Source organism: Macrosteles quadrilineatus, unplaced genomic scaffold (genome assembly GCF_028750875.1).
Source record: "Macrosteles quadrilineatus isolate MER2022 unplaced genomic scaffold, UCM_ALF_1.0 Scaffold_17__1_contigs__length_3442018, whole genome shotgun sequence".
In the NCBI taxonomy this organism is placed as follows: Eukaryota; Metazoa; Arthropoda; class Insecta; order Hemiptera; family Cicadellidae; genus Macrosteles; species Macrosteles quadrilineatus.
This window is the reverse complement of record NW_026542610.1, coordinates 176,234-195,648: the sequence shown is the minus strand read 5'-3', so window position 1 is coordinate 195,648 and position 19,415 is coordinate 176,234. Positions and strand designations below refer to the sequence as shown.

Here is a 19,415-nt window from a genome sequence, read left to right as displayed (position 1 = left end):
TTAACTCACATTAACCTTTAACTCCGTATTTAAGGTGGCCGTGATACAGCGCAGACGGAGGTTTGGAGACTTTAAGTCAAAATACGTTACCTAGAACTAGAAAACCCATAATCAATGCTACAGCGATTAGACTGGGATCAGTAGAATAAATCTTGGCGGTTGGCATCTTCGATCTTCGATCAGCTGAATCAAAATAAATCAGCTGGGGAGCTGGTCCTCCCTCCGCGCTGAGTTGAGGTTATGTTTGTTGTTTGTTTATTTTATCTAAGTAAAATATTGAAGGGCACTTCAATCTAATCTGCATTACGTAATTTTGCATACAGCAGATACGTTACAAGACACTTCATTACTCTAATATTTTTTTAATATGTGTGACAAGAAAGGTGACTTGGAGCTAATAAAGAAAAATATCCAGCGCTTTCCAAACTTTCCTAAAGCTGGAATAACATTTATGTAAGTAGGGCCTATAACATAACCCTAGTCTCTAAGTTAGTTCCTTATTAGAATAAACTGTGCCTTCACCTTGATTGGTTTTGTTTTTGATGTTTGATCCGCCAATGAAAGGATCCACTTAATCAAATCAATTATAATCATAAAAAAATGATTAGATTAAAAATTAGATTAGGCTAGCAACTGAACATTAAGGTAGGCGGGTACACTTCCGTATCTGTTGGCACAATCAACTGAATTAAAATGTTGATATCAATTATTCGATATCGTTTGGTTAGTTAGGTAAAGCTAACCTAACCTAACGTACCAAACGATATATCAAATTTAGTTAAACAATCGAGTAGTCAATTTTAGGCCTACTCATTCTGTTGTTTGTGCCAACAGATATAGAAGTGTACCCAAATGTTTATAAAAAAACACACTTCTTATAAAAGAAACATTTTGATGTTAGAAACAATTTCTCAATGTTTACAACAGAAATTTTTTTCCCACCAGAAGTAAGTAAAGATTAAAGGGTGTTCCCCGAATCCTATACATGTAAACCTACGTTAGATATGGTAGTCAGCGTTGTCATGTGAATTGAGTGCAACAATGCCCTAAACTAAACCTTTCTCACTTCCAAGAGAGCTGAACTAGTGTTAACATATTATAAACAAGAAATTTTTGTTAGGCTACATAAAATTTTGTCCCCATAAAAGTATATTTTTAACAACAAAGTACCCGGTAGTGAACATTTTATAAAAGAAGACTCACGAGTCATATAATGTCATTTTTATAAACATCAAGAAGTATTTGACCTTTGAAGAAGACATCTAAATTGGGTGAGATTACTCCTGTAAAACCTTTATTTGGAAGCCATATTAGAAAATTTTAGGCCATAACTTAACTTTTTCTAAATTTCATACTACGTTTTAACATCAAGAAACTATTTGAAGTAACCAAATAATTACCTAAATCACAAGATTAAATTACGACGCCGAGCGATCACCCCAACCCGAGATTCAGAGTAGGCCTACAGGTAACAAACCCCAGGTCTAAATTGAGAACATTGTATTAGCCTAGTAACTTCAAGTACTGGTAAATTCTCCCTATATTGTTAACCCTGATTGTAAATCCACCTTTTATGTTTGTTACTGTGCCTATTATAAATCTTCAGTGAATAAAATTAAGTTTTTGTATTGTAAATTTGGAGTTTCCATTTTAGGCCTAAGTTAAGATTTATTGCATAAGTTTAAAAATGATTTTTATAAGAATGGTACCGGTACTAACTTTTGTGTTGATAAACTACAACTAAATATAATTTTTCAGAGATATATTTTCTGTGTTGAGAAACTACAAGGCATTCTGTGCTCTGAAAGAAATTATAATTGATCATGTGAAAACGTTAGAAAGAGTGGATGTGGTTGCTGCATTAGAATCCCGAGGATTCCTATTTGGTCCCGTCGTAGCTCTAGAACTTGGATTGCCGTTTGTGCCCATCAGGAAAAAAGGGAAACTCCCGGGAAAAGTAGAACAAGTCAGTTTTACATTAGAATATGGCCAAGTAAGTACAGCTTAAATAAATTCAGTAAATTACTATCCTTGGAAATTTTGGTAGGACCTTGGTATCACAAATCTGGCGGGGGTATGATACAAATTTAAGGCTTAGGAGTAAGTCTTTTTGGACAATAGACAATTCTTTATTCCGTTAAACGATATTACATTGCAATTGGAAAAGTCAGTAGGTATATAATTTCAACAAAGTTGTATTCCAATAAGTTATGAAGGTGCTATACCTTAAATTTGAGATACCAAGGTGTTGGATTCTGACAATGATGTTACATCACAACTTTTAAACGTGCAAAGCCTTTATAAATCTAGCTCAAGCTACTTAACACGTTCACTGCGGGTTACCGCCCGGGCGGTAGCTCCGCGCTATGCCACGCTGCGGTGCGCCACGCGGGCGGTAATGTGCACCCGCCAAACTTATTCCGTTTGAGTGCAGCCGCACTCCGGTGAAGGTCGGAGTATTTTTGTCCGTGCTTCGTGTACGACAGTGGCAGTGTTGTGGTGCAATCCATTTGTAATTATCGTTACGCGTTCCGAAACTATACCTGGTGGATTTTGACTCACTCATTACGTTTGTTAACTGTAATTTTGTGCTATATTAATTTCGTTTTATTGTAAAATAATGGCATCTACTGTGGGTGTTTAGCAAACTACGTTGATTCTTGTCATGAAACAGGACATCACCAAACGTTATTTGATATTCGTCATACCGAAATATGAAAGCCAATAGCCCGGCAATCGAGCTTGTTCGACGCTGCGGGCTGCGCCGCACTGAGGCTAGGCCTGCCATTTGATGGGCAGCAGCGAACGTGTTAAGGGTAACTGTGGAAGCAAAATAAATAAAACTAAAGCTTATTTATCATGCAAACGAAAGGCATACTGAATTACATTCTATTGAAAAAAATCGCTCTTGATATGGCAATGTTTTATCTCGACACTGTGTTAACCTTGTTAAAACACATTTTCCCACGTCTTCAAACTCGTCGTTCTTACATCCTTCTTTATTGATAAATCCACCTTTAGCCCTCATACTTTCCACAGTTTTCTAAATCCTCCATCAAGTGATAGGCAGAATCCTACAAATTCCCTGGCGATTTCAACTTTTTCTTCAACCTACTGTCAACTGCCTTAATCACTCTTCTTTTTTCGTCTTATTATGTCAATATTTTACTCTACATTTGACTAATGACATGACGTCCGATGCATACAAAATAATCCTAATACCTGGCAGACTTATTAGCCAATAACCATTGCCAAACAAACAAAGAAAGTTGGATTTTAACGTCTCAACAGGAATCAAAACACAGGGTGACTTGCACTGTACAGCTTAACTTAGAGTTATTGAAGCTCATTGTGAAAGGTTCGGCTTATAAAGGTAAACTTTGAGTTTTTAAGGCTCAACAGAAAAATTTCTGTCAAAGAGGTTGTGTTATATTGATCAAAATCCGTTTACTTGCTTTGGTTCAATGTTGAAATCCATCAACTTATTTATAGCGGTTTTTTATAACATTGTTATTCATGGGGATTTCAAGGGGATTAACAAGTTTTAGATATCTGAATTCGAGATATCAAGATTCAAGTAATTAAGTAGGGGACTGTATTAAAAAATTTAATAGGCTAGGCCTATTATTAAATTCCACACAGGTTTAACTAGTTTTCAATGTCTATTATTCCAATAAAAGTCCATTAGCATATTACAATCAATTCAATTTTTAAGTTAAATAGTAGGCCTAAACAATAAATTTATGCTACAATTTTCTTTACCTAGATCTCTGACTTTTAAAATTATTACATCTAAAAGTCATTGAGCTACTGTAGCGAGCACAACAAGTGCTTTTTGCACTTTTGTTGGGAAAAAATCACAAGCCAATCAAAATTCAATGTCTGATTTTGTTACCTATGTCTAAGGAGTGATGAGTAAATGTTGCGTGAGACTGTGGTGAATTAACTTAACTGTAAAAATTGTTGAACCAATTTAACAAAAAGGACTAAGGTGGTTGGCCTAGTTTAGTGTTTGATGAAATGGTGGACAAAATTGGTTGAACCCATGAGAATAGCTAATTCCCTTTATAGTATTTAGCTATTCTCATGGGGAAACTAATGGGGATTTACCTATTTCACAACCAGGGAACATTTTCTTAAAAGTTTTTAAGGGATTTGGTTTATTAGGTTACTGTTAAAAATAGGTTGGTCACCACAAATTTTTTGTCTGGTGGTGGATTTCAAAGATTCATTATTCATTGGCCTTTGTCGTTGACCCTCTGGTGAGGGAATAGACTGAGTCGTTGTTTAATATAAAAAAAAAAACACAAAAATAAAGACTACACGCACACATAAAATAAAACTGTGTCTTCTAATTGTGTGTAGATCTTAAGGGATGACTACAAAATTGGACTTGCTGCAGCAGGGAAAAATTATAGGGCATTGGGGCGCCAAAATGTTAGATCCTGCCCTGACTTTCTGGATGGTTCACAGAAACCATTAATTTTTATGATTGTTGTTAACAAGAGATTAAAATGTTATAGTGAAATTGCCGTATCTCTTACTGGGAATGAGAATCTTGAATAATTATGGATATATCTTAATATTGCAGAATTAATATCAATGAATATTACCAGCAATTGAAAAGTAACTATTACAAGGCGAGTTTTCCTACTTTACAAAAACGGTTACGGCATAGGAAATGGCATGCAACCTTTGTTTTTCATGTTATAGCTCGTAAGATACGAGATAAGAGCTGTATCTGACCCTTGTCTGAAGTATTGTTGCCAAAAAACGCAGCCGTATTTGGCAATTAGTAGAAAACCCCGCCTTAGGTAATTGTCATCTATCACTAGCTTGTACAGTCGTTGGATTGAAGTTATATATACAATAAATAGGTGCGTGCTAACAAAATGTTTGTCTTGCCATGACTTATAATGTTGTCACGAAATATTATTACCGGTTACTATTTTAACTAGGCTTATCCTAAGCTATATAAGTGTTAGTTGTTGCTACAAGCTCCATTGGCAATAGATTAGTGAGGTTCTCCTGGCACTTTTTATTTTTTTTAGGTTAAAGAAACTTTTAGGGGCCTACATCCATTTATTCGTTTTTCTTTTAGGATGTTTTTGAAATCCAATCCGAGAGTATTCTTCCTAACCAAGGAGTGCTGCTTCTAGATGACTTGTTAGCTACAGGAGGTGATTATTTTTTTTATTCCTTTAAAAGTTAAACAAACCGGCAAATATGAATGTAAAATAACCAGCTAATATAAATACTAGCTAATATAAATGATATACCAATGATTCCATTATTTCAAAAAGTAGTTGTCGAAGAACAATTAATTATCCTATCGACATGTGTATTTATATATGTATTTATTATAACTGTGGAGTTACAAGTTTACAGCGTGTTCGATGCGTCTGGTATAGTTATTTTAAATAGCAAACTCTTCATGGGATACTCTATTATACTAGCGGTACATTCAGAGTGCACGCCGATTCAGATTTTTGGCAGCAGGAATGGCACTTGCATTCGTATAGAAGTGGCCGTAGTGGCTGCCGGTTTCCGAGCCCGCGTGCAGGCACCTGCTTACCAGAATGAATTCTTCATTCTGGTTTCAGATTCCAATTCAGATTTTGATATAGAAAGAACTTCTATCATTTTTTGCTGTAGGAAAAGAGTTATATTATATGTTATCATGCACACCATTTTTCACTGGCTGTAACTTCACAACATTGTCAGACGCTATAATTTTACACGTTAACCCCTCATCCGACAATTCCATAACAATGAATGACTTGCTTCTTTGCTAACCGAGTTAGTACCGGCGGCATTTTTCCTGCTTCCAATGTGGCCATCAACAAAATATCTGACTCAGATTAACCAAGCGCCGAAAATCTTAATCTGAATCGGCGTGCACTCTGGACCTACCGTAGGATTGCTTTCATAGCAGTGAAAGTCAGTTGATCACGTTTCAAGGTTTTTAACAAAGCAATAAATTAAAACAAGGTTTATTATAAACTATTATGTCCATAATAGATATAATACAACTATTTCATCAATTTAACTTACCAGCTTGTCTCAGAACTATAACAAGTTTCGTAAGTAAAGATGTGGAAATTACACATATCCTTTGTATCATTATTTTTTTATGTTTGCGTGGTAATGTCATCTGGTGAACCAACAGTTATGGTTGAACCCGACCAATCGACATTATATTTTTGTATCTTGGCCAGATTTGGCAATTCAGGAAGAAATAATCCTGCATGGATCCATATGATAAGCAGATGTAATTTTTTAAAGACTTGCCTGCTTTGAAAGAATCGCGCATTTCACTATACCTTATAGGGTCTGTTTTCTTAAATTTTGTACATTTAACATATGAAAAGCATTGTTTTCAAACATATGTTCTATATTCAACTATCTCAACACATTGCCAGAAGTAGGTTGTGTAGTGCATTTATTGCTCGTCTTCATTTTCTCCAAATAGCAGGCACTCTCTGGGAATGCATTCTGAAATTGTCCTTAATATTACACTCTTATACGTTATACAAATTTAGAATTTACACATCATGTTGTCACAGTGGTAAAGTAAACCTACCTAAAGTCAGATCAAATAAATACATGCAAGAAATGTTTAATGGTAACAGCTTTAAGTCGGGAAACATTTGTAGAAAACACTAAAAAATAAGGCCGGGTCCAAAAAATGCTAAAATATTTTTACAAGAAGTGTTTATTATTTCAAAGCGCTATTAAATAGCGTTAGTATTTCAATTAGTTACATAAGCATTTAGTCGGGTCTTTTAAACTCATCGGAAATTATGACTGTTATTACTGTAGTTTTAAAATAACTTCTGTATAGGCACTTGACAATTGCTCGATTTCGAGCAACAGGCACACTAGTATGCTATGGTTCTTTGTTTACATTTAAGTTGTTATTTTGTAACCATCATGGCAACCCATAAGGCCAATGTTAGAAATTAAATAATTTAAGTTACTTTTAAATTATATAAGCATATCAAAAATTGAAATTGGTTCATCTCAAATCATCCGAACATTTTTCAAAACAACCTTGGTAAGTTTGGCTAAACTATGTTCATCCGTTATCGAGAGAAAGTGTTAGAATGAATTGAAGCCGATCCCAAAGAGCTTTGCTTGCTCCCCTCTATAAAAACTAGTGTACCTGTTGTTCGAAATCGAGGAATATTGTTAAGTAATGCTAGAGTTATTTCAAAACTAATACAGTCATAATTTTTTATGAGCTTAAGTCACTTAACTCAAAGATTATATAACTAATGGAAATACAGTACCATAAAAGCAATACCCAATCTGTTTATAAAAGTTTGATATAGGCCTAATCAACATTTCTTGTTAAAATTAGGCCTATAGTTTTTTCTACACACGTTTCCTGATTTACCCATATCCATAAGTTTGTGCTTGTGTATCTTCCATCACTGTCATTGACAATGTAGCCTACATTTGTGCATTACACAAATACTACCTGATTTCCTACATTATGTGTCTATCACAATTAATTTTTGTTTCCGTTAATTGACAATATTTTGGGTGGTTGTTGTAAAAACATCAATTATATGTTGATTTAAAAAATGTAGATTTAGAGGGCCTGACAATGTTCTTCTGGTGGTTTTTGTTTCCCTTGAATACAAATAGTTGAATCCATCAATAAAAACAAAAAAGAATCAATAATTTTTAACTTTTCATCTCGTAAACCAATTAGAAGAAGTCTAAAAATCCTCTGGCAACGTTGCAGTCAATTTTTAACATTGTAGTTTTAGTGAAAGTTTTAATATCACAATCTCACCCCCATCCCCTTACCCACCAACCATACCTCAAGCCAACATTACCAGATCAACTCAATAGTCAGACAGAGACAAATCTAACGTCTCTGGTCAGGGCATGATCTCGCAAGCTCAGGTTCCTGCTCCCGCATTGTAAATCGATCAGAGACGTTAGATTACAACAGTAGGCCTACATCGGGCTTCATTAAAACATACCTTTTTTAAGAACCTGGCAAACATAAGGTTTACCTGCATAGTTAAAAAAGTTTGATTTGAATTAATTTTGGTCCACAGGTAGTTTGGCAGCCTCTTGCCAGCTGATCTCCCAGTTGAAGGCCAAAGTTGTGGAATGTCTGGTCATCATTGAGCTGACAGATTTGAAAGGGAGGGATAAAGTCCCAGCTCCAGTACATTCCTTTATCCAAGAGACTGAAAACTGACTGCAATACTCCCAACAAATTGGCTGAACAACAACATTTCATTCCATGCCAACTGTAAAGTATACATTCCTTTTTGATGGACTACCGATATTAATTTACTTGAGATTATATTTTAAATCAAATTAGACATCTTTTTATTTATCCTTTATTCCGGATTAAAAATATATTAATTGTCTTGTACAAGAAATGAAGTTGGAAATGTGTTGGTTTTACAAAGGTTTTACCCAAATACCTAGGCTACATATTAGCCTAGACCTGGTATCAATTTTTTTTCGTTTCGATGTCCCTACAGTCCAAAGCACCATTAAATTCAAATAGAGGTTGTCCATGAACTCACTACCTACCTTGTAAGGTATCATTCCTAAAAAAAAAAAAAACACTTTTAAATTTTCCCAAACTCAAAAACTATTCGCACAGCTGCCATTTTTACACAAAACTACTTTTAACGGATTTCCCTTTAGGGAAGTAGCTATTACTGTAGGTCTCATGGAAAGACTTGAGCCCCGGACTGATTTACTTTTTTATTTTGATGTCAGCCCCAGAAAATAAAGCCAAAAACACAATTCGTTCAAATTTGTATATATGTAGAATCAGAATCAGAATTACTTTATTCTTGAACATAGAGTACAGAATAGGCGTAAAAAATTACAGAGATGTAATTATAAAATAGCATAAAGTTGTTGGGCTTTGAGGCGCTGTCGGTAGTGATGGTTATTACTATGAGGGTTGTTTGATATATGTATATACATGTATATATGTGTCCGTGAACGCGATAACTTGAGTTGAAAGTGTGAGGCGGGATAAACTTGAATGAGCTCACGACCAGCGTGATTGGACCATGGGAACGGGGTTTTACGGGGGTAAAAATTGTTTTTTCTAAAAGGCAAATTATTTAGTATAGCCTATTTAAGTGTTTTGTGCGGTTGGTTATAGAGAAAATAAAAAAAATTAAATTTAAAATTCCTACGTTATTCTTATGGAGAATATTGTAAAATGTTGTAGTTTGCTGGTTTATTGATTTTTTTTACAAACTTGGCAAATTTATATATTTTATACTAAGCTATTAATATTTTACCAAAAAACACACTTTATTTATCTCCCTGTAGCAGTTTAACCTATTGTAATAATGATATTTAAATAGATTGCATTAATTGTATGCTATATCAATTCAGGCAAAGCAAATGGAAATTCGCTTAGTTTGCAGGTTTGCTGTGGCAGGGGTATTTTATTGATAAAGGCTTTTTGTATATTGTAGATGATATGGCAACACGCATAATGGAAGGAAAACTGTTAGAGAAATATTGGATTAAAAATCTTAATTGGATTGTTACCCAATGAGAGAAAATATTGATGTAATTAAGTAACTCACAGTACTTTTAATTTGGGTTGCATTTACAAACACTTGCATATTATGTGCTTTTTTGGGGTTAGGAGGCAATTTCCTCCCAGCACTTCAGTTTTCTTATGTTATGGATAACCCTGAACTGCTAATACTATTGCTTCGTGAAACATGAAGCCAATCATAGTACATACACCTACCTAAGTTATAACATCCCTAGCTGTTACCCGCAGGTTTTGCCCCGTTTGACTTCAAGCAAATAGAAAATAAAACTTAGTTAATAAAACTATTGATTGTATCAAAATAATATAAAATAAAAGATGACTATGTCCTTTCAGCCTATGGTTATATTGGCTCTAATCATGAAAAAATCAGCTCAATTGGTCAATAAGTTTTTAATTACTTTATTGACATCATTCATATCTCTAATATTAGTCTTCTCCATCCAAGTCATTGACTTGATCAGTAATGCACTAAAATTATTAACACTCTAATCCGTTTCCCAGAAATTTCTTTGGGGTAAAACAAACTCAGTAAGTTAGGTTTAAAACGTTCTTATTAGCTTGCTTTCTTGTCCGGTACAAATTTTGCAATCTATATTAAACCAACTTCCCGATGAGCTAGAGACTTGAAACTTGAAACATAACCCACAAATGGATGACGATACAATATAAATAATTTTATTCTCATTTTTCCCTTGGTATACGCCTCATGGGCTTCCAAAGTATCAATGTTTACATTTTGAAAGAATGTAAATAGTTAAATGTATCAATTTTGAAGTCAGCTGTAAATACTTCAATTTGACAGTTCAAAGAGCAGAGATTAAGAGGTACAGGTTCTGTTCCCGAGAGATTCTAAATATAAAAAGATTTGAATAAAAACTACTTAGTTTTCCCATTCAATGCCAAAAGAATCAGTGTACCAAATTTTAGCCTCCTAGGGAAATGGGAAGTAGGAGAATTAGTGATTAGTAGTTGGAATGAGTGAGTGAGTCATTTAGTCAGTCAGTGTCGGCTTTGCATTTAATAGGTATAAGATTTATGTTGTATGTGTTCCTTTATGGGAATATAGGTTAAGTGGCATGAGAAAATTTTCACTGTGTTTGACATTAGAACTTAAAAGTAAGCTAACGGAAACAGCCGAGCACTGACGAAAACAACCAGGCATTAACAGGAAGTATCTGAGTGTTGAAGATAACAGCCAATCACCTGTTAGACTCGTGGATTATTGAGCAGTCACAGAAGTACCCAAGCAAAAATTTCTGTCCGTGGTCCTTTCCTTTTCCATTCCTGCATAAAACATATTGAAGCCATGCCACCTCTACCAAAATAACATAAAAATGAAAACAAGAAAATGTCGGTTGTATGCTATTGCGCTAGAATTCTAAAAGTGTCGTGTCGTTTTGTGTCATATATGGTGTAATGGTTTCAATTTAATAACACGGAAAGCATTTAACAAAAACTGTCCCTTCCGTTTCTATGTTTTTCTATGTTGCAGCTGTGGCAATGACACCTTAATTTTAAAAAATTGTACCATAATTATATTGGGCGAAAAAAAGGATGTTACAGAGAAACTCTTTCTGTATTAAGGGTATATAAAATGTGTATTGCTTTTTAGGTTGATGGGCCATATTGGAGTGATGTAATGAAGAGTATAAACATTAAACAGATAACAACATGCAATCGATGATTATTAAATCCATACATTTAATTGGAAAGTGGTTTTAGTCTGTCTCTAGTAAATTGAGAGAACATCTGGGCGTAGAATCATGATGATGAACAGTTTTAGCTGAATTAATTTATTACCGGACAAACACGATTTTAGGACAAACTAGTTTCGACTAGGACGATCTAGTTTTTTCTGATCGCCCTAGGATAAACTAGTTTGGCCTTATAGATTACATGCTGAACCGGGAAAGCTGAAACCCGGTAAAATTTGTTTTGAAAATTGAATAATGTTAGTCTATGGGCTAGTTGACTTTAAATACAATTTCAGCTCTCCAGCTAATGTTGACTATGAGTATTTACCAATACTAAGGCCTGTGCAGGTATTTTCCACCAGAACTTTGGACAGCCACCATTTTGTAACGGTTGAACCTTTTAAGACACGGTTTCTGGCAATGAACTCCACTTGACTAACCCTTTAAAATGATGTGCAATCAACTTATGTTTACCGGTACATTAAAGATTATGTACCTACTCCCCACGTCACCTGGTGACGGTCAAAAAATGGTAATGTTGGTAAAAAGTAGTTTTCATACATATTAGTTGATGTGAAAGGATTCAATTTTATATCAGATTTAGCTAAAAAAATATGGAGCCGTTTCCAGACATTTTTGTCACCCGGTATCTAATTCTAGTACCTGGGGACCGAGCTTTGCTCGAAAACACAGTTTACTCTGAAAGCAGTCTATTGCAGATACATTAATCAATTCCCACAATCCACAATGCTCGCCTTGACTACTTCCTTCACAACTCCCTACGTCGTGGACCTGTTTCCCTCCCTTCCCATAACATTTTAGGATTGCAGATACATTAATCTAATCATCATAAACAGCTCCCACACTACGGACAGCTCGACTTGACTACTTCCTTCACCACTTCCTACGTTGCGGGCATGTTTCCCTCCCTTCCCTTAGCATTTTGGATTGCAGATACCTCAATCTGATCTTCATAAACAGTTTGCACACTCCAGTTTACTCGCCTTTACGGCTTCCTTAACCACTTCCTACGTCTCGGACCTGTTTTCATCCCTTCCCATAGCATTTTAGAATTACAGATACCTTAATGTAATCGTCATAAACAGTTCGCACACTCCGGACTTCTCACCTTTACTACTTCCTTCACCACTTCCTATGTCGCGGACCTGTTTCCCTCCCTTCCCATTGCATTTTAAGGTTGCGTATACCTTAATCTAATCGTCATAAACAGTTTCCACACTCCACACTGCTCGCCTTTACTACTTCCTTCACCACTTCCTACGCCACGGACCTGTTTCCCTCCCTTTCCTTAGCATTTTAGGATTGTAGATAACTTAATCTAATCGTCATAAACAGTTCGCACACTCCGGACTTCTCACCTTTACTACTTCCTTCACCACTTCCTATGTCGCAGACCTGTTTCCCTCCCTTCCCATTGCATTTTAAGGTTGCGTATACCTTAATCTAATCGTCATAAACAGTTTCCACACTCCACACTGCTCGCCTTTACTACTTCCTTCACTACTTCCTACGCCACGGACCTGTTTCCCTCCTTTTCCTTAGCATTTTAGGATTGTAGATAACTTAATCTAATCGTCATAAACAGTTCCCACACCCCGGACAGCTCGCATTTACTACTTCCTTCACCACTTCCTATGTCGCGGACCTATTTCCCTCCCTTCCCATTGCATTTTAAGGTTGCGTATACCTTAATCTAATCGTCCTAAACATTTCCCACACTCCGGACTGCTCACCTTTACTACTTCCTTCACCACTTCCTACGTCGCGGTCCTGTTTCCCTCCCATCCAAAGGCATTTTTGGATTGCAGATACCATAACGTAATAGTTTTAAATAGTTTCCACACTCTGAACTGCTTGCCTTTACTACTTTCATCATTACTTCCTACGTCACGGACCTGTTTCCATCCCTGCCCATAGCATTTAAGTATTGTAGATACTATAATCTAACAGCTACAAACGGTTTCCACACGCACTGCCTGCCTTTACTACTTCCGTCACCATTCCCTACGTCGTGGAGCTGCAATACATTTTTTCAACTGCCACAAACGGCTCCCACTGCTCCCCTTAACCACTTCCTTCACCACTTCCACGTCACAGACCTGTTCCTCTCCCTTCCCATAGTATTTTAGTATTTTAGATACGTAATCCAACTGCCGCAGACGCTTTTCACACTCCGCAATGCTAACCTTAACTACAATGTATTGAGTAATCTTCAGTATTATCTTTGCTCTATAGTAACAACTGATGTTTTTTATTTTGTTCTGTTTGTAATTTGCTAGTATACTGTGGGTAGATCGCTTTTTATGAACACATGTTACAACTTACAAGTCTTTGTTTTCTTTGTCCTTGTTATTCAATTCAACCAACATGGTTACTTAGAAACCTATAAGACTAATGTTACAAAAATGTGACTTTCAGTTTCTTTTTTCTACATAATTTATTAGATTTTTGTTTTTGTTGGCAGTTCTAACTGCAGTAAACTCGTTTTTAGGCCAGAAATAAACTACTTACAACATTTGAAGAAGCCATTTTCGAGATCTTTGTGCAAACATACATACATACATACAAGCAAACATTGCTCCTATTAGAGTATAGGATTTGTCTATGGTAGGACTAAGGGAACAGCTGTTTGTATTTGTTTGATTGAAATTTAAAAAAATATTTGCATTATTTTGTAGCTTGAAAATTTGTGTTTTACTGCATAACACTTTTTTTAATCGTCAAATGAATTCATAAATCAAGATATGTTAACTATTTTGTTGAAGTTTTCAAAATCTGTTTCTCAGCAACTAAATAACAGTACAGTAGACTCTTGATCATTCGAAATTGGTGGGCCAAGCAAATCAATTTGAATTATCAAGAGTTTGATTTATCAGGGAAAAAATAATCCATTCTATTTACAGAGAGTTCTACTAAAACTTCTCACATTACTACTGCTGCAATAACTGTTTTTTTTCCGCAATTGAAAGCGGTTTGTATTTATGCTTAGGTTCCATGATAAAATAACAAATAATTTATAACGTGAAGGGAGCTCTAACTTTCAATTATAGAATGTTTTGCTGACAAATATTCGAATTACTGCGTGACTTTGAATCATTGAGTGTTTTGCTGACGAAACTTTGAATTACTGCGTGTTCCAAATTGGCCTGCCTTTAATTTGGACTTTAAAATACTGAGTGTATCAAAAAACCATGGTAAAAATTTAAAATATTGGGAGATTCTCTACGGACTGAGCTTTTATTTTGAATTATCGAAAGTTTTGATTTCTTGAGTGTATGAATTACCAAGAGTGGACTGTATATTATTTAATGTGTTCCAAACAAATGTTGAAGGAACAATTCATTTGCAATCAAGTTTCATCTAATATTTTAAGGGATAGCATCCCTTGTCTTCTATCACTACTTTTTGATTATTTAATGGGTGCTCAAGAGAGAAGATCAGAAGTGCTTGATAAGTTTAATCACTTCCATCCCTAGGTTAATAAACATTTCACAATCGTGCAATTACAGATGTTGTTTTCCTAGTTCAAGTATTTGGTGGATTATGTAAAAAGTATTAGCTTTTTATGGTTTTTTCACAGAGCAGTATGCATGATATCAAGTGTTAATTATTAATTTTACTGGAAAGGTGAGAAAAGCCACTTTTATGTGAGTACATTCCCCTTTGGTGAAAACATCATAGACTCTGTAGACCTGCAACTGTTTAGGGCCTGTTGGGGTTATAAGAAAGAACCACAATAACAGTGCAAGGTTTTTGTGTTACTTTAGGCTAAGATAAATAAAACTTTCCATTAAGTTATGGGAAATCTGACAGTACTAATGGAACAGTACTAAGCTCCTGGTAGTGGGACAGTTATTGTTGTAAATGAAGAAGTTGTCTCTTAGCGGTCACATATCTTTAACTTAAATTTTTGTGAGCCGATGAGGTACCGTAAGCTAGTAATTGATATAAAATAAATATTATCTGTATATTTAATGGGCCAACATGAATTTTGTGATAGTTGTTTTGAAGTTGCCTTAGCTGCCATGCATTTGATCACTATGTTGAAGGTGTTGCTATAGATAGGTCGGGGTACGTAGGTTTGCCATCAAACAAAACAGTTTTGAAATTCCATCAGGGCTCTGCCCCAGTGAACTTCAAAGATTTCATGTTATGTATTCTTATTGTGAAAATGTTTGTTACACTTGAACAGATTATGAATAGCCTACTTTGAAATTAACACTAATATTTGAAACAGCTGACTAGCCTATATTAAAATAAAAATAAATGGAAACATTTGAAGGTAAAATTAATTAAAAAGACAAAATACAGTAGTTACAGTATTTTTTTGTGTTTTCCAATATCTTTATGAGGGCTAAAAGGCCGTTTAGTATGAGGGCTGAAAGGGGGATGTAACAGAGAAACCCGAAACCCCCTTATCGTGTAAAGTAGTATAATATTAGATGATTGATTATTCTAAATTAGTTTGTCATCCAAAACCCTTAAACATTTTCCCCATGAAGAAATACTGCAGAAAACATTTGATTTGTATTTACATAGGTTTTGTTATTCCAGGTTATTTATCACACGTACGATTTTATATCCTGTCAAAATGATTACACATAGGATAAATTTAATCAATTAGAAAACTAGAATCTCGAATTTAAATACAATAATTAATAGAAAACTGCCTTTATGCACAATATTGATTCTTCTAGCCTTTAATTGTTATGGTAAACTGTCGTCTTTATTGACGGACTATCAACACATTTAAATCTCGAAATAAAGATAAACATTTTCAGAGTTTATAATTAGGATTCTCGTAAAACAAATCATATACAACGTCCTGCTGGTTCGCTAGTCACACCCTGCGCTACCTAGCGAACACTCGCGCAACTAGAGTAGAGTCGGTAGCGTAGATTCTAAACCCACGATTACTAATAAACAACTCATTAAAAAAGCCCAATCGACTGTTTGTGGATTTCACAACAAAATTTACACAGCAGTCATACACATTACTGGTTGAATACTCTGTATGAAATTCATATAGAGGTTTAAAACGTAACTATAAGTTTCGATTCTCACAGGGAAGTTGCGTCCTTCACTCGGCATATATACTGGTCGGTTGCTATGCACTGCCGGTGGACCGAAGCTTCTAGGTGTCAAATGAGGCAACTCATTAATACTGTCAGACATCTCTAGTTCATGTATACTGAGATGCACAGCGCTCTTCGGAGCAGTGGTCAACTCCAGATAATGGAGGTTACAATATCCAGTCAAAGTATCGGATACAAAACTTACACCTCAGAGGCAACCATTGTTCACCTTAAATTTTTCATTTTTGATAATCGGAAAATTAATCACTTTAACAATTCATCAACTATTGTGTCTAGTGATGTAGCTTTAAACAAACTACAACGGACTTCACTACGGACTTCTTTAAACTACGGACTTTCAATTTATATTACTGTATGATGGAAATTTACAGGGCCGAACTTACCTAAGGGCGGACGGGGCGAGCGCCCCCCTTGCACAGTAGTGTTTATTAATAACTTCGAAAATTAATCAGACACTTACCGAATGGCCTTCTTTTACACGAGCATAGCTGATAGGCTGTGGCTGTGACGGACCAGTTTCAGTTTCAACTTCAATGAAGCCGTTCACACAAACGTGCGGTACGACCGCGGCGATCGAGTTGAAGTGGGCCCCCCATTCGCTTGGGGCAAAAAATACAATAAATAATATAAAAACTCTTGTTCTAACGTAGAACGTAACTTGTACAATTGTGTTGGGTTAAATGCGGGGATTCAATAGCGTTCAATACTTTTGAAAAATAAAAACATTGTTCTGTTTTATGTTTTATTAAATGTTATTCTTTTACCTCTAAGTATATACCAATGATGATTTTAAGGGGCAGAAATATTATATTAACCATTCAATTAAAAGGTTTTGTAAAATAGTAATTAAGTTATACGTCGAAATTTGGATCTCCAATTTAGTAGTTAGAGTCAAAATCATACAGCACCAGTACGATTAAAAAAATAATCTATACTAGTGGCTTGTAGGGACATAAGTCCCTAAGCGCAATAATGTAAAACAAATTATTCTAATACATCTAAACAAACTCAGAAATATATTATCCATGTGTCAGAATAGATATCCCTGTACACCATATCTTTTGTGCAAAAAACAGTTTGTTGTTTGCCTTTTTTGATATTATTTTCAATAAATAATTTGAATCACTACATAGGTTCAACTCTGTTAAAAGCAGCGAACATATAATTGTTTGTGAATAAATACTGGTGCATTAAGGTAGCTTTGGTCTTGTGGTTGATGGTAATAAAAAAAGAATTCTCTGATCGGAATTTTGGAAATTGTCTTCGTCAAATATGAAAAAAAAAAACAAATAAAGGCGTGTTGAAATAAGCTTAGTTCTTGGCCAACCCCGCTAAATTAGCATCCCCTACTCAGTTAATATTTCTACATTTATACTCCTTTTGTTAAGGTTTAACAACATTAGTGTAACGTAAAGGCATCCCATTGACCAAACTTAACCCTAGATTTTTTCTGGTCAACATAAAAAAACTACAATTAAGTTAGTGTACAATTATGTGGTGGTATTCCTCAACGTGCGACTGACGTTACATATTCCATCAAATTAGGCCTAATCATCGGCTGATTCTCAACCCTTTTGCGACTGGTTAGGGTTTTATTACCCAGTTATCGAAACCAATAACGTCATTACTTTTCATCATCAAAGTGGATACGCTAATATGGGTACGCCAACTTCACGGACCTATCAATGACATGTATATTTTTGGTTCGTTTGAGAAACGAAAAGCAACGGGAACTACCTCTAGGTTTTACTGTATATGTGGATGCTCCCTTTGCTATTATATACAATCCATGCTAGGTTATATTATTTTATCCTCTTTTGCTTAGAGCAACACAGTGCCTTTTAAAAATCTCCAAACAATATTGTTTTCCTCCCATTGGAACTTGTCATAAAACTTACTTAACTAACAAATATAAATTTCCTGTACGAACCTATTTCATCTTTATTCCCAGGTTGTCTTCTAAAAGTGGCCATCGAGTTTATTCCACTTCATACAAAATATTGATTAAACACTATAAATCTCAGATTTAAAATGTAAATAAATTTACAAAGAACGTGTAGAATAAATCTTGAACATATGTTTTTAAATCAAAACAAAGCAGAAGTTTACCATTTAATCATAAATCGTTAATTATTTAGTCAATGTGGTTATTTCATTTTAAACGTAAAAATACACAAATTTAAAAAGTTTCACAGTAAAATAATTTATTTCAACATTATATAACGTAACTAAAAAGTCTTAATTATTATAGGTAAAGTTATCCCTTGTTTTTTATATAGTACTTTGCTGAATTGACTGGCAAATAAGTAATCCAAATGTTAACATTGAGTACTGGCTTGATGATAAATCACGATCAGCTGTATTAAAGTAAACAAAAATCGGCAGTAAATGGCTTCTAATGCTATTCTTATGGAGAACACTTTACGTTATATCTCGTTTTCTGGTAACTTTATGGGAATTCTGCTATTTTTCCCGAGTCCCTGGGGTCAAGACCTTTAATTTAAGACCGCTCCCACTTTTCTGCGACTTACCAGACGTCCACAATTTTCTGGTAAAAATTTGGTCTTACAGAATTATATATATAGATATACATTTTATAACTAGGGTCGTCTGATTGACAAAAAATACATTTATTGGGAGCGGGCGAGCGTTGTTGACTGAAATCGTAAACAAGCAATAAGCAGAAGCAGCTGCAACAATAAATGATAATGAGCTGATAAGGGATCCTGTCTAGTCCTGTCTGTCTCACGCACGCGCATACACATACATACAATGCCTTATCTATCGCCTATCCAAAACAATTTAAATCACTGTGTTTTTGGTTGACATTGTCGTAATTTTGTGTTGCATTTTAATTCTTAATAATTCTGCAAACACTAGAAAGCACAAAGCTGAAGTTAGTAATGTTGTATTGAAAGTTTGTGTTGTATTAATCAATGATATTGGATAGGTACATTTAAACATTTTCAGTTACTTATAAATGCTTGTGATTGGCTGGTTATTTTAGACTTGAATTGCAACATTTAACTCGTCAAGGAA

At 34.9% G+C, this 19,415-nt stretch overlaps 1 protein-coding gene across 1 annotated transcript; it reads left to right on the top strand.

Annotated features, from left to right (window-relative positions):
• Positions 1 to 240: 240 nt before the first annotated feature.
• Positions 241 to 8,343, top strand: LOC129005184 (adenine phosphoribosyltransferase-like). The gene is made up of 4 exons (XM_054434015.1): positions 241 to 453; positions 1,759 to 1,993; positions 5,102 to 5,180; positions 8,076 to 8,343. The coding sequence occupies exons 1-4, from the start codon at positions 368 to 370 to the stop codon at positions 8,219 to 8,221; spliced, it is 546 nt and encodes a 181-aa protein (XP_054289990.1). The 5' UTR covers positions 241 to 367; the 3' UTR covers positions 8,222 to 8,343.
• The last annotated feature ends 11,072 nt before the right edge of the window (positions 8,344 to 19,415 follow it).